Here is an 18,328-nt window from a genome sequence, read left to right as displayed (position 1 = left end):
TCCATAAACCTCAAGAAGTATTCTTTCCATAAACCTCAAGAAGGATAATTAATGTATTTTATCGTAAGAAAATTAAAGAGAAAACTTAAGTGGTACACAATAATTAGATTCTTTCACCTCAAAAAATAAAATAAAATAATTAGATTCTTTAATTGGATTAGGCTTAGGTTCAGTGTCCAGTAGTACTAGACCTGTTGAGTTGATGACATATGTCCACTTTTAGACACGTGTCACTGTCTGACCAGATCCAATACACTAGATGCACTATACCTAAACCAAGTCCTCTTTAATTATACTTAGACATAATTGCATTAAATGTATTTCTTCTTGGGGAATGTCATGTAGGGTCTATTTGGATTGAACTTATTGTTGCTAAAACTGAAAATTGAAAACTGAAAACACTGTAGCAAAATAATTTTTAAATGTGTGAATAGTACCGTGGGACCCATTTTTAATATTTTTTATTGTGTGAACAGTGCATAAACAGTAATGAACAGTAATTTTTTTCTCTCGCACAGTGATTTTACTGTTCACGAAAAAAAAAAAAAAAAAAAAGGAAAAGCTGAATGATACAAAACATGGACGCCGAATCCAAACTGGGTCGTAGTCAAAGTAATAATGTGCGTAAATTTAATTGAAAATTTAAAAAAAAAATTGAGAAACGAAAAATCAAAAACTTAATATATTAGGTCAAAGGATACTAGAGTTAATAATTTTATTAATATATATTATTATTTTATGTTCATTCTGGCCTCGGGGCACACGCTAATTGTCGAAACTCAAAAAATCAAAAGAACTAGGTATGTATGCTATTGGTTGATAATTGAGGCCTCAGAAGAAGTCAAAGCATAAATAGCATCTATGAAGATATTTGAGTGCGTTGAAGCTAGGGGGAAGATTGAAGAAAAGATTAGTAATGGTTTCAGGATGATCCAACGGCTGGCAGACAAAGTGAAGCAATCGTGCGGTATTATGCCTTAGAATAATTGCCACAGATTCCATTAACGTGGATCAATCTGCGGCTCTGTTTTATTATTTTGTCCATTTCATAAAAATGTCTGTGTTGTTACATTAATTTGAGCAAAATGACTTGTTCAAAGTTCAAAGTATATATGTTTTGAAAGTTATGAAGTCTTTTTCAAATTTTCGTCCTTTGCTCTCTGTTTATATTTCTATGAGCACTAAATCAAGTCAAAACCGTGTAGATGAAGCTAAATAATAAATACTTCAAAAAATTTGAAAACTGTCAAGCAATCACATCGAGTGGTATTTTTCAGTGGGATAAGAAATTAAGAATAGCTCCATCGCATCTTAAACCATACAATTTCATTTCAAGAAATTATTCACCGGTCATTTCAATTACGTAATAAATAACAAAATTTTTTATCAACAACTAATATCAAGGTATTTTTAATATTCTAAGTAACAATCACACACGACACACTCCTTCCGAACCACACAAGCATGAAACTCACACTACAAAAAAATGGTCCTGTCCCAGCGTTTTTTTTCCAGCATTTTTACAAACCGTTGTAATAAATAAGCCTGTATCAACACTTTTTGAAAACGCTGGTGTTGGAAATCTTATTACGGCGGCTCAAAACTGGCACTTTACAAAGCGCTGCAATAGAAGGCCTATAGCGGTATTTTTCAAAAACGCTGGTATGAGTAGCCCAAAAGTGCTGGGATAGGATTACTGATTTCCCTTATGGGGAAAGACCTATCCCAGCACTTTTAAAAGCGCTAGAATGGGTCTTTCCCCATAAGGGAATGAAGTAACCTGTCCTAACACTTTTGAAAGCATTGGAATATGTTACCCTATTCCAGTGCCTTCAAAAGCACTAGGACAGGTCTCTCCATTCCCTTATGAAAAAAGGCATATTCCAGCACTTTTGGAAGCGCTGGAATAAGGTCAGCCTATTACAACGCTNAAAAAAAAAAAAAAAAAAAGGAAAAGCTGAATGATACAAAACATGGACGCCGAATCCAAACTGGGTCGTAGTCAAAGTAATAATGTGCGTAAATTTAATTGAAAATTTAAAAAAAAAATTGAGGAAAAAAAAAAAAAAAAAAAAAAAAAAAAAAAAAAAACAGATACTGAGAGTGAGAGTGAGAGTGAGAGAGCATAAATAAATGAATTTTCTTTATTTTAAGCAATGTTCCCTCCAAACCTTTTTGTCCATCGCGCTTGTCTTTACCCTTTATGACACATAAAACCTGAGGCAGTCAAAATCTAACTGCTATTATGCGCCGGAGCAAAAAAATAAACAAAGAAGCAAAAAGGTGGGGCCCACCACTCAATCGATTCGTTGGTGAGGGCAACGTTTCCCGTGATTGACTCTCCGTTTTGTCCTTTCTGTCTCTGTGTGTGAAAACGACCCAACGGGATCCCTTTTTCAACGTTTCCCCATACGACGCCGTTTCTCTCTTCTCGGCGTACTGTAGCCCAGCCCCACACACACAGCCTTTTATCTTCTATCAATCAGAGTCAGAAAGAAACTACAACTAATAAAATTTCAGTGTAAAAATAAAGAGAGAGAGAGAGAGAGAGGGTTTGAGGATTGGGAATTCAAATCTGATTCTCTGAAACTTGGAATTTTGAAGTGGTGTGAAAAGATTGAAAGAGAAAGAGCGAGCGAGGTTTTGACCTACTTTGACTCTCTGATTGATAGATCAACGGCCTAAAAGCTACTACCTAATTTTCTTGGCATTTACTTCACAGGTGAATTTTTAGCTTCTTAAGCTTTTGATCTATGGATCTACATTTTCTTATTGCTTAATTTGCGTTTTGTTTTTTTTTGTTTTTTTCTTAGCTGCATTTTGTGTTTTTTTTTTTTTGTTTTTTTTTTGTTGTTATCTTAGTCCAACATTTTTCACTATGAATTTCGAATATAAGATCTGCTTAGTGTTAATAATCAGTGTGATTTTAATTTTAATTTTATTTTTCAGAAATGAGGGTTGGTGGTGATGGCACAAGCTTAATTGTTGAAGTGAATGCTTCGAAGGTGCAATTTGGGGCTGTGATTTGAAGGTTGGTAATTTGGAAAAATGATGAATTGGGTCACTTATTTTTTATTATTTTATTTTTTCAGATTTGCCAAGTTTTGGGTTTTAGTACAGTAAGCACAAATGTGCAATTGTGTGGCTAAGAATTTTCATCTTGCAGGTCTGTATTTTGCGGAGCTAAAGTAACTAACGCAATGGGTGTCTCAGGAAAATGGATTAGAGCTTTGGTTGGTTTGAAGAAACCAGAAAAGTCACAATCTTCAGAGAAAAATGAAAATGTGGGTATTATTAGTATTAATTTTTTTTTAAAAAAATCTTTTTACCTTTCATCGTTTGTTAAATTTTTATATTTTCTCATTATTTAGTTCTTCTGCTTATTCAAATGTGGTTATTACATGTGGACCTTGTTGCTGAATTATCCTCATATGGTATCTTGCTCGCTTCGGATAAAATATTTTGTCTTTTGTTTGGCAGTGAATTCAATGCTGATTCAAAGCTAATAAGTGCTGCTACCCTGACCCCAATTTTTCTCTTGTAATTCTTTATCTTCTTCATAAATGTTTGATGAATTCCATGGCACTTTTTTTGATTTGTTTTGGGAGTTTAGCTCTTGTGACTTTAGTTAAGTATGTAACTCAGAGTAGCTTGGAGCTAGAGTGAAAACAATCATTCACACGACATCTTTACAAATATGAATCCTGAAAATTCGGTGGAAAGGATTTTTATAGTCCATCCAGAGTAATCCTTTTCTATTACTTATTCCTATATAAATGATTTATGTTAGATCTGCAGTTGACAAAACCCAAAACCAAAGTGACCAAAATGTCATATTGTGCATTTGTTGTCCCTTTGTCTTTCCTTAAATTTATTTTTTATTTTACATGCACTGTTTTGTAAACATTTAGTTATATTAATTCAGCCATTTAATGTTTATTTCCCTAAATTGTTTGCAGCAAATTCTTGATTCTATAATTAACAGCCAATATTTGACATTCTTTGTACTTATCTTATTTGGTGTCCCTTGGTCAACCCCAGATCTTGGTATTAAGGGCACGCCCTTTACATTTTTTTAGCGTATGTGAAATAATTTGGCAATGGTTTGCTAATGAGCTATAACTTGAATGTCACCTCCCCCTGTAATAATGGGGTGGAGGAGGGTAAGGTCATGGGTTCAAGACCCAATAGGTGCATGTCTAAGTTTATAATAAAGAAGGAAATTTGCAATGGTAATAAAATAACATGCCGGTCATTCCAAATTATGTCTTGTCTGCAGACCTGGACAATGTCATGCACACCAATACAGAACAATTTGTTACAGCTTTGCTATTTTATTTTAAGATGGATTGTTTTCTGATATAATGTATTTTCAATCCTGAGGGGTTTCTTCAATTGGTGCCTAAAAAACTAGGAAAACTCTGAAGCGGATTGATAGTAAAAAGGTACATAGTTAAACAGATCAATCCATTTCTTTTTAATTTTTCTTTCTTTAATCATGACAGAGAACAGCTTCTAGCAAGTCTAGGCACCGGAGAAAACATTCTGTTGAGATTGATACTGATAAGCTTCAATATGAGTTCGATCATGTTGCTGCTCCACCAGTTGTAGATTCCAATACTCAATCAAACCCAGATGTGGCTGGCTCCCATTCAGGTTCACCTCAAGCACAAAATGCCCAAGCACAGGATGCAGCTCATAACGAGCAAAGTGTGAAAGAAGAATGGGCTGCAACGCGCATCCAAACTGCTTTTCGTGGATTTCTGGTATTGCTACTTCACATCATCTTAAAGTTTATCCAATCAGCCCTTGAAAATAGTTTGTTTTCTAACATCACATTTCTACTCAAGATCCAGGCTCCTGTTTCTGTGCATCCACCTATTGCAATTGTCTTGTTGAATTTCCTTCCCCTTGTAAGTGCAAGGTGGGTGAGGTCGTGGGTTCAAGACCCATAGGGTTCCTGTGTAACTTAGCAATAAAAAAAGAGCAATTGTCTTGTTGAATTTCAATTTTGCAACCGTCTTATATAATGGACCCCCTTTCCTTATAAAAAATTGTCTTACTGATCTAATCTTGAATTGATGTTACAATTTAAAACTTCTTTATATATGCTCACATAGTTGGATGAAAATATACGGAAACACAGTAGATTGGCTGGTTAGGGAGAAATAGGAACCTTGACTTATGTGCATGAAAATATAACAATTGTAGTGGGATAATCTATGACTAGGCACTTCCACCTCAAGATTAATACAGCTTCATCATTTTCTATTTGAAATAGTGCAAAGCAATATATGCATATAGTAACAACTATTGGTAATTTGACAACTCGTTCCTTACCTAGAGAATCAACTTGTTTGATCATGAAGCAGCTCAATGCATTTTCTTCTTCATATAACACTATTTTATGTAGAGAAATTGGAATGAAGACTGCTATGATGAGCTGAGGCATAAATGAGGAGAGGGTACTAGTTTTGATGATTTCTTATGCAATTATCATCTGGTTAATTTACTTGAAGGCATAAAAACAAAATGAGAACTTTTTTTTTTGGATAAGTGATAGAAGATTTTTTTAATTAGAGAAGAAACTTGTGTACATGTGCAGTGCACAAGGGAGTCCCTAAAGAATTAATTCTGAGGTTCGAGAGATCTACAAAATGAACTTAAGAACTACAAGGAATCCTGCCAATAACAATACTCCATTCATACAAAGATTTCATAAAAACAGATTTGATCTCAACAGAAGATAGCTCAGCACACTCAAAAGTACGATTATTCCCTTCATTTCAAACCATCCGCATGGCACAGTGGAGTTGCATTCCATATGAGAATATTTTTGTGCCAACCAAACAGCCCTTTTCAACTTAAGCGGAAAATAAAAGGGACCGCAGCTCTCACCATGGTAGAATGTAAGCAGCAGATGATCAATAGATTCACTACTACGCTTGCACGAATAGTACCAATTTACAAGGATAAGATTATTATTAATAAATTTATCCATTGTTAAGATTATCCTAAAAATTTATTCTCAGAGAAAGGGAAGGAAGAGTATGTTAGGTGATTGAGGGAATCTGCTATTATTTGTGGACCCAGAAGCTAACTGAGAGGAAGGGGGAAAAAACATTAAATCCTTTACTTTTCTCTTTGATTCATATTGGAGTTAACGCTCAGTATGTTGTAAGATACTTACAAAGATAAATCTAATGAAGTCCCAAAAATAAAATAAAATGAGAACTCCTAAGATACAAAACATATTTTAAAGGAAGTCACCCTATATGTCTCCTGACTAAGATTAAATTTAATTGGACTAAGATCGGCTAAGCCTTTTGTTTACTTATTAACTATATGAAAGTCATTCTACCTTATTTTTAGGGCTACTTCTCTTGTTAAATTGTAGGCTGTAGCTATCTAAGCTTTACATCCATTAAGGATAGAATCTAATTGCTTAAATACAGCTATGGTAAACTGGTCAAGTATCTTAAAAATTGTATGCAGGATGCTGAGCTAGATGCCAGCCTGTAAATTTTTAATGACATAATACTAGACAATTTTCAAATGACTACAAATTTTGTAAACTAGATTTTGATGACATTTAATTATGAAATTATTATGCGTGAGTATTATGAAAAATGAGCCTTAATTAAAAAACATGGAGAGAATTTTTTAATTGTCTGTCACATATGTTGAAATATAGAAGAAGGTGCAGTTTACTGACCACTTATCATCAGGGTAGATAAATACATCAGGAACAGCTGCACTATTAGATAAATAAAATTCTTTTGGGGGCACTTTCAGCCTAACAATTGTGATCAGATTGGAATGTTTTTCTGATGTATATATTAGGCTAGAAGAGCTTTACGAGCTTTGAAAGGATTGGTAAGACTTCAAGCCCTTGTCAGGGGCCATGCTGTGAGAAAGCAAGCTGCAATAACTCTCCGCTGTATGCAAGCTTTGGTGAGAGTTCAAGCTCGTGTACGAGCCAGGCGTGTTCGTCTGGCATTGGAAAGTCAAACAGCTCAACAGAAACTTCAGCAACAACTTGTAAATGAGGCTCGTGTACGAGAAATAGAAGTAAGCAACTTTAGCTACTTTCAATCGGATATACTCAGTCTGTTCCATTTTGTTTGTCCACTATTCCATTTTGGGTATTTATCCGTGATGATGTAGGAAGGTTGGTGTCACAGTGTGGGATCTGTTTTTGACCCATAATAAATTTTATATACTATAATGATCTGCAAAGATATTATACTAGAATGAGTTATGTTAATGTATTACATCACTATTATATGACATTGTTCTTGAAATATTATATCTGCGTACTTTCCAAGCTTTGTTTCCCATGCTAGCTTAGACTTTGTTGAGTGCATTTAGCATGTTATGACTCTTCTGACTGTGATGCAGGAAGGGTGGTGTGACAGTGTGGGATCTGTCGAACAAATTCAATCCAAATTGTTAAAGAGGCAGGAGGCTGCGGCTAAGCGAGAGAGAGCCATGGCATATGCTTTGGCTCATCAGGTAAAATATTATGAGCCTCTTGTTGGCTTAAGAAACTGCAAGTTCTACTTCAAAGTTTAATTGGTTTCATGAAAAGAATGTTAGATGTTGGAAAGCATTGTCCATAGTGATAACAAGGAACATAAATATGAAATGCCTGGAGATGAACTTGAATGTCTGGTCATGCACATCTGAATTTGGCCTATAATGTGTTCAAGTGTCAACTTAGGGTTTTGAGATAGACTATGATGTTAGGTTTCTTATATTACTGTTTCTCAACAAAAAAAAAAAGGGTTTCTTATAATACTAAGATTTCCATAATATGCTGCTTTTCCTTAAGTGGTAGCATTTTCCTGAACCCTTGCCTCTATATTAATTGTTTTAATTTAACCAAGATTTCAGGCCACCTTCTTCATATTTGAAGCCTTATCTGAAGTTTGTAATTTTGCCCTTAAATTGTATTGTCATATACAGTTAATGTGCCCACCCATACCCCATAGATGATTGTGACTTCTGCATATATGTTATTCCAAGCTTTATAATAATATTTCATTCTTGTTGTTTGGATAGTCTTATTGGTTGAATGCCATAGGGTCCACTTAAAATAAAGGGCAAATAGGTGCATCCATCATTGCTCTTCCATGCTCATTCCATTGATTGTCTGAAGTGTCATATGCCTTTACAGTGAGCTCTCATTCATCCTAGCTGAAAAAGAAATAAGAGAGAGAGAGAGAGAGAGAGAGAGAGAGAGCTCTTCTTTGACTAGCTTGCTGCTGCACCCCCTCCACCCACCACCCCCCCCCCCCAAAAAAAAAAAAAAAAAAAAAAAAACAAAAAAGAAGGTTATAGGGATTTGTGTTGTGCTTGAGTCCTGCTAGCTGGTTTCTCAATAGATAGAGGTGTCCCAATTCCCAAGTAGAAGGACACTTCTTGGATGCTCAAATGTATGAATTTTTTATATCAAAGTCGTAATTTTTATTATTTTCTTAAGATGAGAGATATATCTGATACTTCTTGATACCTAGAATCCTGGACAGACCTTCAGGGATAAAAAGTTTCCGTTCTACGATTAGAATAGGATTAGAATTTTTAGCTAAAACATAAGGTTTGTCCATTTGTTATAATTGTACTTTTTTTAATGTATAAATTATGGATGCTTGCTTGACTGGAATTTTTGATATCTACACAGAGACATCCCCTCTGTATCTATTTGTGTACTCATGTCTGTCCTATAATTATTTTCTTTGAGATATTAGTTTACCTTACAGGAATTCATATAAATCCATTTCTATTCCTGCAGTGGCAGGCTGGATCGAGGCTGCAAGCTGTTCCATCTGGATTTGAACCAGATAAAAGCAGTTGGGGTTGGAACTGGTTGGAGAGATGGATGGCTGTCCGTCCTTGGGAGAACCGGTTTCTTGACATTAACCTTAGAGATGGAGTGATGGTACGTGAAAATGAATCAGCTGAGGATATGAATGGAACTAAATCCCATGTAAAATCTGCTGGCAAGAAACCAATTGCACCAAATCTTCATCCAAACCCTTCGAGTCAGAAAACAGGCCCCTCTTATTCAGATGGCTGTGGTTCTTCACCCAGTCAATCAGCAGGCATGCAAGATGCATCCAATACACTGCTTGCCAAATCCAAGCCCAAGTCACATGCAGATGATCCAGTTGAAGAATCTAACTCAAGGCCTGGAATTGGTTTGAGGTCCCACAGCAATCCAAAAGAGAGATCCACACAACCAGATAAGCAGGCAAAGAAGCGATTGTCTCTACCTAACAGCGGTGAGTTCTCTCTCTCTCTCCCCCACAATTTAACGGTTCTGCAGGTATCCCCCTCTCTCTCTGTTAGTGTGCGCATACCCATTCTTCTAACCTCTGTTGCTTCCCTCGTTTGAAAGAATTGTAGTCTAGAGTGGAATAGGGCTTTCCTTTTTCCTTCAATTGGCAATAAAATTCAGGCTGTTAATACCAATTAACACCCCCCCCCCCCAAAAAAAAAAAAATCAGTCACTTTTCCTTACCAAAAAAAATGTGCTCGTTAATATCAGGTTTTCTTTGCTATGCTGAATTGTTCTTATTCATGCTGTACTTCATTCTTTGAGATGTATAATCACAGTAAAAAAAAACTACAATTTATAATCAGAGTAAAAATAAATTAATTATTTTCTCTGTTAAGCAAGCATAACTGTTATAACTAATAACTCAAGCAATGCACCATGAGGTGTATTGCTGGGTGTTTTATGAATCATCATGCTTCTGCAGTTTATTTACTCTTTCCTTAATTTGGGTTGAGCAGGGGGAGCTGTTGGGGCTCAATTGTCCAGGCATCCTAATAAAACTGTCGCGAAAGGGACACCCAACTCGCAGAAGATCGTCAAGGATAAATCTAAGATTAATGGAAGAGGGGACTCAAACTCTACAAAATCTGTCCCACAGGCTGTTGATCCATAACATTAAGAATCCCACACAAGATATCCTACTGCAGGCTGCTCTTGATTGAATCGCTGCTGTTTCAGTCTGTACATATATTGCCACTTTGGGGGGGGCATGCAACCACTGCGCATCGCTTCTTGTCATGAAATTCAGAGGTGGTTTCACCATGACATTGTAAAGGAGATTGGCTTGGATTGTCACGGGGAATAAGATTTAGTGGGTTTGATATTTGGCTGTTGTAATTGTATTAAGTTTTATTATTGTCAATTATGTAATCATGCGGTATTTATTTCCAAATGCACCATGTTCAGAGCAGTTGGCTTTACATAATACTATCATTGTTAGATTTCTTTCTATGTTCTTCCATTCTTGAAGATTATGCACTGCTGTGATAATCATTAAAGAAATCTGGAAATGTTTGAAAAACAACAGTTCGAAGTATTTTAGTGGGATCTACTGTGTACAAGTTGTGAATTTCCACTAGAGTCTATAAGTATATAAATATATAGATTTTGGTAATAAGATTATGATCATGCATGAAAAGATTATTCGGATATTCATTAAGAAAAATTAGAACTTTTGTCGTGTTAAAATAATTTAGGGATAAATGTATTTTACTGAATTCTGGGTTAACTGTTGCTTTCTAATAATTCTATTAACTATATGCAGTCAATGTATAGGTCTCACGTTTAATAATACTTTAAATAGAAAATTTTCTGCTCTGAAATATAACCCAACTATTTAGTTGAAATTGCCTTTGAAAAAGAAAAAGAAAAACAACACTGACACATTAGTAACTTGAGAAAAGAAAATGCAAAAGCTATTAAAAAAAAAAACTTACAAACTAATTAATGTAATTATAAAAAAAAAAAAAAAATGTTGTATTACTCTTTTGTGATTAGTGACATTAATTTGTAAAATTTATATAGTAAAATTCATAATATCCTTAGAATCACTCATTTTGAAATTCTGGCTTTCATTCAAACTCTAAACTCACATCACACATGTACATTACATAATTTAGTTATCAATATATGAATTCAAATACTTACTACCCTCACAATTTAATACTCTTGTCATGATAAAATACTAAAATCTTCTTCATCTACTTTGTCTCTCGGTCCATTCCTCCCTCCAACCGTCCAAACATAAACACAAGAATTAGAATCCAATAAATTTGAACTCACCTAAAATAGCTATATGCATATATCTCTCCTTTTTGTTAATTGGGTTTGAATCTTAAAGTCTTCATTGTTCAGAGGCCCAAACCCTAATTCCTAATTTTGTTTTTTCCTTTTTTTAAATCAATGTCCATTGACCTTGTGCTTATATTTAGGTGCTATATAAAAATTAATTATCTGGTACTATAAAAGCAATGCTCCATTCTCTCAAATAAATTATGAATCTCATTATGAATTTAATTATTGAGATCCATTATTATGTGAGAAGATCGAGCATTGCTCTGAAAATTTTGAAAATGTTTCTCTAGATCAATGGTATTATAATGGTAGTTTGGTTGGCTATGTGTCCAGTTCTTTCATTTTTGGAGGTTTAGGTTATGCTTATCGGAATATAATAGTGAAAAAATGATGATTTTAGCTAGATGTCAAAAAGGAAAGAAATGAACATGAATAAACTGCAGTAACACCAAATCACTATCTCCCTTTACCAAATAAAAGAAAAAAAAAATCACTGTCTACCTAAGAGTAACGTTTGAGACATAATATTTTGCATAACCTTTTGCACAAGGGCTGACATGACTTCTTGCTATTGAAATGCCATCATTTTGAAAGTCATAAACCCTAACTCAAATCAAACAACCAAAATCAAAATCATCAAAGAAATAAATGAATCTTACACAACCAAATCAACACCAACAAACCCAGATATTGTTCTTCCCAAAATGGGAGCTTATGGAAATCGTTTGTTGATGTCAAAAGGACCTGCTAGCACACGAAATAAACCCCATTCCATAGATGCTGACAATGATGGTAATCTATCAGTTATCATCACTATTGTTAACTCTATTGATGCCGGGTCCCATTCTCAGTGTTTGGAGCTTAAAAGAGCACAAAAGACAATTCCTTTTGGTTAAGAGTAGGGGTGACAATTTATGTCGAATTCGTGTTGTGTTAACTAATAAGTATTCGACTATACAGGTCAACAATAACCCGACACATTTATTAAACGGATTAAGATTCCTCAACCTTTACACAACTTGTTTATTAAACAAGTTAGTTGTGTCGACCCATTTATCAGATTTTATTAAAGCGAAAAAAAAAATTTATAAAATTTAGTACTAAATTATGAAAAGCCAAAAAAAAATTATATATAAAATTTAGAAATAACGAATAAATGCATCACAAATAATCATTTAAAATTAAAACATATCTCAATATCACAAATAATAAATCATAATATGTTAAAATATTTTACTTTTGACCAAATATTTTATTGTAAAACAAATACTATAAAATGTGAAAATATTTTCCTGCAAATATTTTACATCAAAACAAACAGAGCTTAAGGAAACAAATAATACAAATAAGTTACCATTCTACTCTTACAAAAATTCGAAAATTACAAAACTAAAAAGAAAGACATTTTTTGTTGCGGCCGATACGCCTGGTACCGATCGAAATGCCCAAAATTGACCAGTAGGGCTGATATTTAAACTGGTACGAAACGTTAGAGTTTCGGTACCAGTGCACGTATTGGTACGATACGGTATCCTCCTTGCATCTAGTACTCTAGTTTGATTTGGGAACAATTTCTTTCTTAGGGAATGTCATGAGGATAGCAATTTGGAGGTATTTTGGAAGCAAATGATGTGTGGATAAAGGCAACCATCAATAGATGTCTATCTACCTTTACCAAATAAAAGAAAAAAAAAAAATCACTGTCTACCTAAGAGTAACGTTTGAGACATAGTATTTTGCATAACCTTTTTCACAGGGGCTGACATGACTTCTTGCTATTGAAATGCCATCATTTTGACATCTAATATTTTGCATAACCTTTTTCACAGGGGCTGACATGACTTCTTGCTATTGAAATGCCATCATTTTGACATCTAGTACTCTAGTTTGTGTTGGGAACAATTTCTTTCTTAGGGAATGTCATGAGGATAGCAACTTGGAGGGATTTTGGAAGCAAATGATGTGTGTATTGAGGCAACCATCAATAGATGTCTATCTTGGTTTGCACCCGTGACACCATAGGGGTCAATGAAAAGATGATGAATGTTAGTTTGATCACATGGTACTTGCCTTTCTAGATCTAATGGCACATGTCATATGAATACGACTTATGTCTGATCTATGCCTATAAATAGAAGCAATTCTTGATCAAAGGGTGTAGGCTTATGCATACACAGTACACACACACACACACACACAAAGAGATCATTGCCAAAAAAAAAAAAAGTGATAAACTTTTAAACTAAAGTAAGCACAGGAAGTAGGAATTACCTTGATGGAAATATTGACCGTGGATGAATGACATTTGACAAAATAATTCTCAAGACAGTGCTGTTTTGGATCTCTTAGTCCAGCTTAGTGCTAGAAACTAGGAGTGTCCAAGTCCAACTGGAAATTGCGGAACTGATTGCGTTCGACCCATAGTTCGCCCGATCTGAAACTCCCTAACTCCCTCCAATTGGCAGTGGGTCTTTGCCTCTAAAAACCAATTGAGTGGCTGGTTTCCTTTGCCAAAACTCGAGCAACTCGATCTAACCAATGATGTAAATAAACTTCAGCTAGATCTGGCAAAATCATGATCTTATGTGGTGAGATCTTGACTAGATTCGGCGAAATCAAGCCAAATCTCAACCAATTTTAGCGACTTTTCACCTAAATCTGGTGAGTTACAACAAAGTTAGACGACCTCCACCACCGATGTTCACTTGAGCCCGAAACTAACTTGACTCGTTGATGTTGGCAATCAACGATAGGTCTCTTTGCCTACCATCCGATTTGAGCGGGTCAGGTTCGGTTTGAGTTCAAAATAGGACTAACCTGACCCATGGACATCCCTACATGAAATTATACCTTAAGTCAAATTATCTTGTTTGACTTCATTTTTCTCGTCCATTCCTCCCCTGTTGCTTCTTGATCATAAGTAACTTTTTAAAAAAATATATATATATATATATATATATAAATAGTTTGATTATATATAACCTGATACTCTCAAATCTCAAAACTCGAAGAACTTAATTCATATAGACATAACCCAACATCTTTGTCAATTGGGTGGTAATATGGCTAGTTAAATAGTTTATGTACTGTCGAATTCAAGTGGGCTAGGAGCTGTGAACACACACATTCAAGTGGGCTGAGGGCTATGAACACACGCGCAAGCTCCTTTTTATTACTTATCCAAAAATGAAAATAAAAGTTATGTACAAATTTTGGGGGAAGGCTGATCTATTCTTTTCTTTTCTTTTTTGGAGGGTTTCAGTGTATCACTAGGAGCTTTTATTAACAGAACATATATATAATCACCCTTCCTCTCTTCCCTTACTTACCCAACAACCATGTTTTGGGCTATTCTGATGCATTGGATTAAATGTCACAATTTGTGACCCTTTCAGACAATCATTAAAATGATGACACTGGACCAATCTTTTTTTGTCGTGTATAATAATTAAGTAGCCATGGGAATAATACTCTCAGGTCTCTGATACTCTTATGTGGTTTCTTTCATGTGGGTGTAAATTTAAAGTTTATTAAAATTTGAGGAAACCACTCTTCCCAAGTAAAGAATGTGTCTCACTGGGTCAAAAAAAAAAGAAAAAGAATGTGTCTCACTTTCTTTCTTTGATATATTCCTATTTCATTTTATTCATTAGATTCCAAGCCTTGTACGGACACGTCTTTTTTTAATTATTTTTTAAGAAAGAATCGGACACATGTGTAAACTCGCAGTCAAGATTTATAATCTACTACCGTACATATAAATAATAAAAAAAAAAAGGTTAATATAAACATTTTGTTATACTGGGAAGTTAAATATAGAAATAATTTAAAAAGTTCTATATAAAAAAATAAATAAAAAGGTAGATCCACCGAATAAGGTTGTATTATATATGAGACATCACATCCGTTTTTGTCATGTCCCTAATTCGCACTTTCATAAATTCTTAAAAAAGAAGCTGATCAGATCGGATTTCGCTATCAAAAGATTGAAGAAATATGATTTTTTTTTTTGCTGAATGAAGAAATATGATTTTTATTATTATGAATGATGATTGATATATGATCCCTAAAAAAATATTCTCTCCATCTTCTTGCACGTCAACATTTACTGAAAATCTGCATTATTTATGAATTTATTAAGTAATCAATGTTGACATAACAGCCAATGCCATTAATTATGCTAAAGGTCAATAGTGAATCAGAATAATGAATATATGATCCATTTTCATCTCTGCAAACCAGGTTCATCTATATGTTACTCCAATTAGATGTTTTTATTTTTTATTTTTTATTTTTTTTGAGTTTACCAAATTACAGATTTGCTATATGTGAAGCTCAGAAACAACCTCAAAATATGTGGAAATACCCATAGAATGACACAACATATTGAGCTAAAGATATACTAGCCCCTTAACCGAGAGTCATTGTCAAAGAATGTTATTTATAACTTGAATGTATCTTTTATAATATTTTTTTAGAAATAAGCGAATGTATGTTATATATATCAAATATATACATATTCTTTTTTATAGCAACATAAATACCATGACCTAAAGGTTGTTGGCTTCTTTTATAGGGAAATGTTAATCCGTGCTTCAAAAACATTTTTTAATGAACTATTTTTAGACATTTTTTATAAGAAAAAAAAAGTAATTAATTTTTTTAACAGTTTTTTATTTATTTATTTTATGAAAGTTGTATTAAAACTTTCTTAAAATAGTTCATTAGCAAATTTTCTAAAGACATTTGTGGGGGGAGAAAAACCCAACCCAACTTATTGGGCCCAAAGCCCTGAATGAGGAACACTCTTCGGCCGAGGAGGTGTGACCATCAGTCAGAGGCCCACGTCAAAAGGGGCTGCCTTGAGACAAGCCCGCATACCATCCGAGGAGATACTCATATGTCCGAGTAGTCCTGCATCTTCGGATCCGAAGAGGCCAGACCCAACACGAGTATGGCAGGTTCAAGCGATTTATTTGCCAAGTGTCAAGAGGGAAAGGAACCTCGGACACACATAAAGGTAACGGGAGCAGAGAAATACCAAGGAGGCATACTTCAACCACCACATTTAATGCACTGCACCTACCATCTTGGCCGCATTTATGTGGATAGGACCTCTGAACAGTGCTTTCGCAGCTACCGCCACTCACATAAGGTTAAAAGTGGGGTGATGGGACATGCACTCAAGTGGATGCCTGGATGATAAACAAGTGGACGGAGGAGATGTAAGAAGACAATGCTATATAAGGGAAGGGTGCCTCTAATAGGAGGGGATGGAAAAAAGGAGGAGAGAAAGGGAGATATTTGATTATTGTAGCTCCAGGAATTGTAACCCTAGACTATCAATGAAAAGCTCTTCTTCGGACATAGCACTCATACTAGTCCGAGAACACATTAATCCAAATCTTCCCATTAGCATTGCTGTTTGATATTGTTATTTTCATTATTAGCCTAGCTCTTTCACCCACTCTCTACAAAATTTATTGTTTTGGGCTCGGTGGGCCAAGGACCCATACTTTTTTGGGCTTGGGCTGCAAAAACTGACCCTACAATTGGCGCCGTCTGTGGGGAGAGCTTGTGCAAGAGTGAAAACAACAGTTGATGATGGCAGAACAAGGTGAACAGCAAGCAGAATCCAGGGCATCTCAACACGTGGACCATTTCGCCCACCAAGAGAAGAGACAAAATCGTGAGGGTAGCGTACATACAGTGCGCCTTAGCCAGGGCCAATAGCAGAGCGGAAGTCACATGTCCCATGCAAAGAAGAACCGCGACTTGCAACTGGAAATAGAAAAACTAAAGAGAGAGCTGCGCCATGCAAAGAGGAGACGGGCTTCCTCATACTCTGAGGATGATCTTGATGATGAGCAGGATGTCTCTTATCAGCACAAATCCAAGACACCAGCCAGCGAGTCCTACACTTGTGAGGAGGAATCCCATCGCAAGAGACAACGTAGAAGTCCATCACACGAGGACATGGAGAACGATGCCATGAACAGAGCTCTGAACCAGNTACCTCTTTTGTCACTCTTCTTAGACAACCAAACAACCCAATCACCACCATGCACCCATGCCCATACGCCACCACTGCCCACTGCCCACTAAAATACCATCGAAACCAAAAATCCAATTAAAAATAAAAAACCAACAAATACCCACAAAAAAAAAAACCATTTAAAAAAAAACCAAACACCTAAACTACCACTACTACCACTGCCCACCAAAATCCCACTGAAACCAAAACACAAATTAGAAAAACAAAACTTAGTAAATACCCACCAAAAATCTAGCAACCCAATAAAAAATCAAACACCTAGTCACTACCACCATTCCACCACTATCCATCGAACCAAAAAAAAAAAACAAAAAAAAAAAAAAAAAAAACCACCAAATACCCAACAAACCCATAGTAAAACAACAAACAACCACTACCCACCATGCCACCCAACCAACCAATCCAAATCCAACCTAGGCCCCCATCGAAACCCACTCGCACAATGTAACCATGCCATCTTGCCACGCCATGGCCAGTGTGCCATGCATACGCTTGATGCCAGTTGTGACCATGCCATTACCGCATGACTCCGCCACGTTGTGACCACACCGAATTCGAGAGAGAAGAGAGAGAAAAGAGATGAGATAGAGAGAGAGAGAAATAAAATTATACAATATGTTATAGTTAGCTCAATTGTAAAGTTTCTAATGGTTGTATAAGAGATTTGAGATTCAATTCCTTACACAAAAATTGATTGATGTTGTAGCATGATTGTAAAAAAATTTACAATTAAAAACCCGGGTAATGCATGTTTTTCGTGCTTTAATACTAAATAATAGCATATTATAAGTTATACCAGCCCAAATACCGATCTCTTATATTTTATCATATCACAAGATTCACAACCTCCCCTTTATTCTAATTTTCATCTTTAAGAATTTAATAATATCTACCGCTTTTCTGCCAAAAAAGAATTTAATAATATACTATTATGTTTATTATATATTTTTTACTTTTTCTTTTCATACTTATGAGTATTATTTTAGAGTTTGTTTACTAAAATACTTTTTTAATTAGACGTATCATTTTATTTTAAATACAAATAGAAGTGGTAGTGTGTTTTAATCTCTACATTTTATTTAGTTAGTGTAATGTGATAGTTTCTTATTAAAATAAAAAAAAAATTTAATTAAAAAAGT

At 35.0% G+C, this 18,328-nt stretch overlaps 1 protein-coding gene across 1 annotated transcript; it reads left to right on the top strand.

Annotated features, from left to right (window-relative positions):
- Nucleotides 1-2,293: 2,293 nt before the first annotated feature.
- Nucleotides 2,294-10,291, top strand: LOC112040823 (protein IQ-DOMAIN 5). The gene is made up of 8 exons (XM_024073747.2): nt 2,294-2,722; nt 2,950-3,031; nt 3,167-3,284; nt 4,506-4,766; nt 6,844-7,071; nt 7,402-7,515; nt 8,795-9,284; nt 9,799-10,291. The coding sequence occupies exons 3-8, from the start codon at nt 3,201-3,203 to the stop codon at nt 9,951-9,953; spliced, it is 1,332 nt and encodes a 443-aa protein (XP_023929515.1). The 5' UTR covers nt 2,294-2,722; nt 2,950-3,031; nt 3,167-3,200; the 3' UTR covers nt 9,954-10,291.
- Nucleotides 10,292-18,328: the final 8,037 nt, after the last annotated feature.

The sequence above is a fragment of the Quercus suber genome, unplaced genomic scaffold, assembly GCF_002906115.3.
Source record: "Quercus suber isolate HL8 unplaced genomic scaffold, Cork oak 2.0 scaffold_160, whole genome shotgun sequence".
NCBI lineage: Eukaryota > Viridiplantae > Streptophyta > Magnoliopsida > Fagales > Fagaceae > Quercus > Quercus suber.
This window is presented reverse-complemented; position numbering and strand designations above follow the sequence as displayed.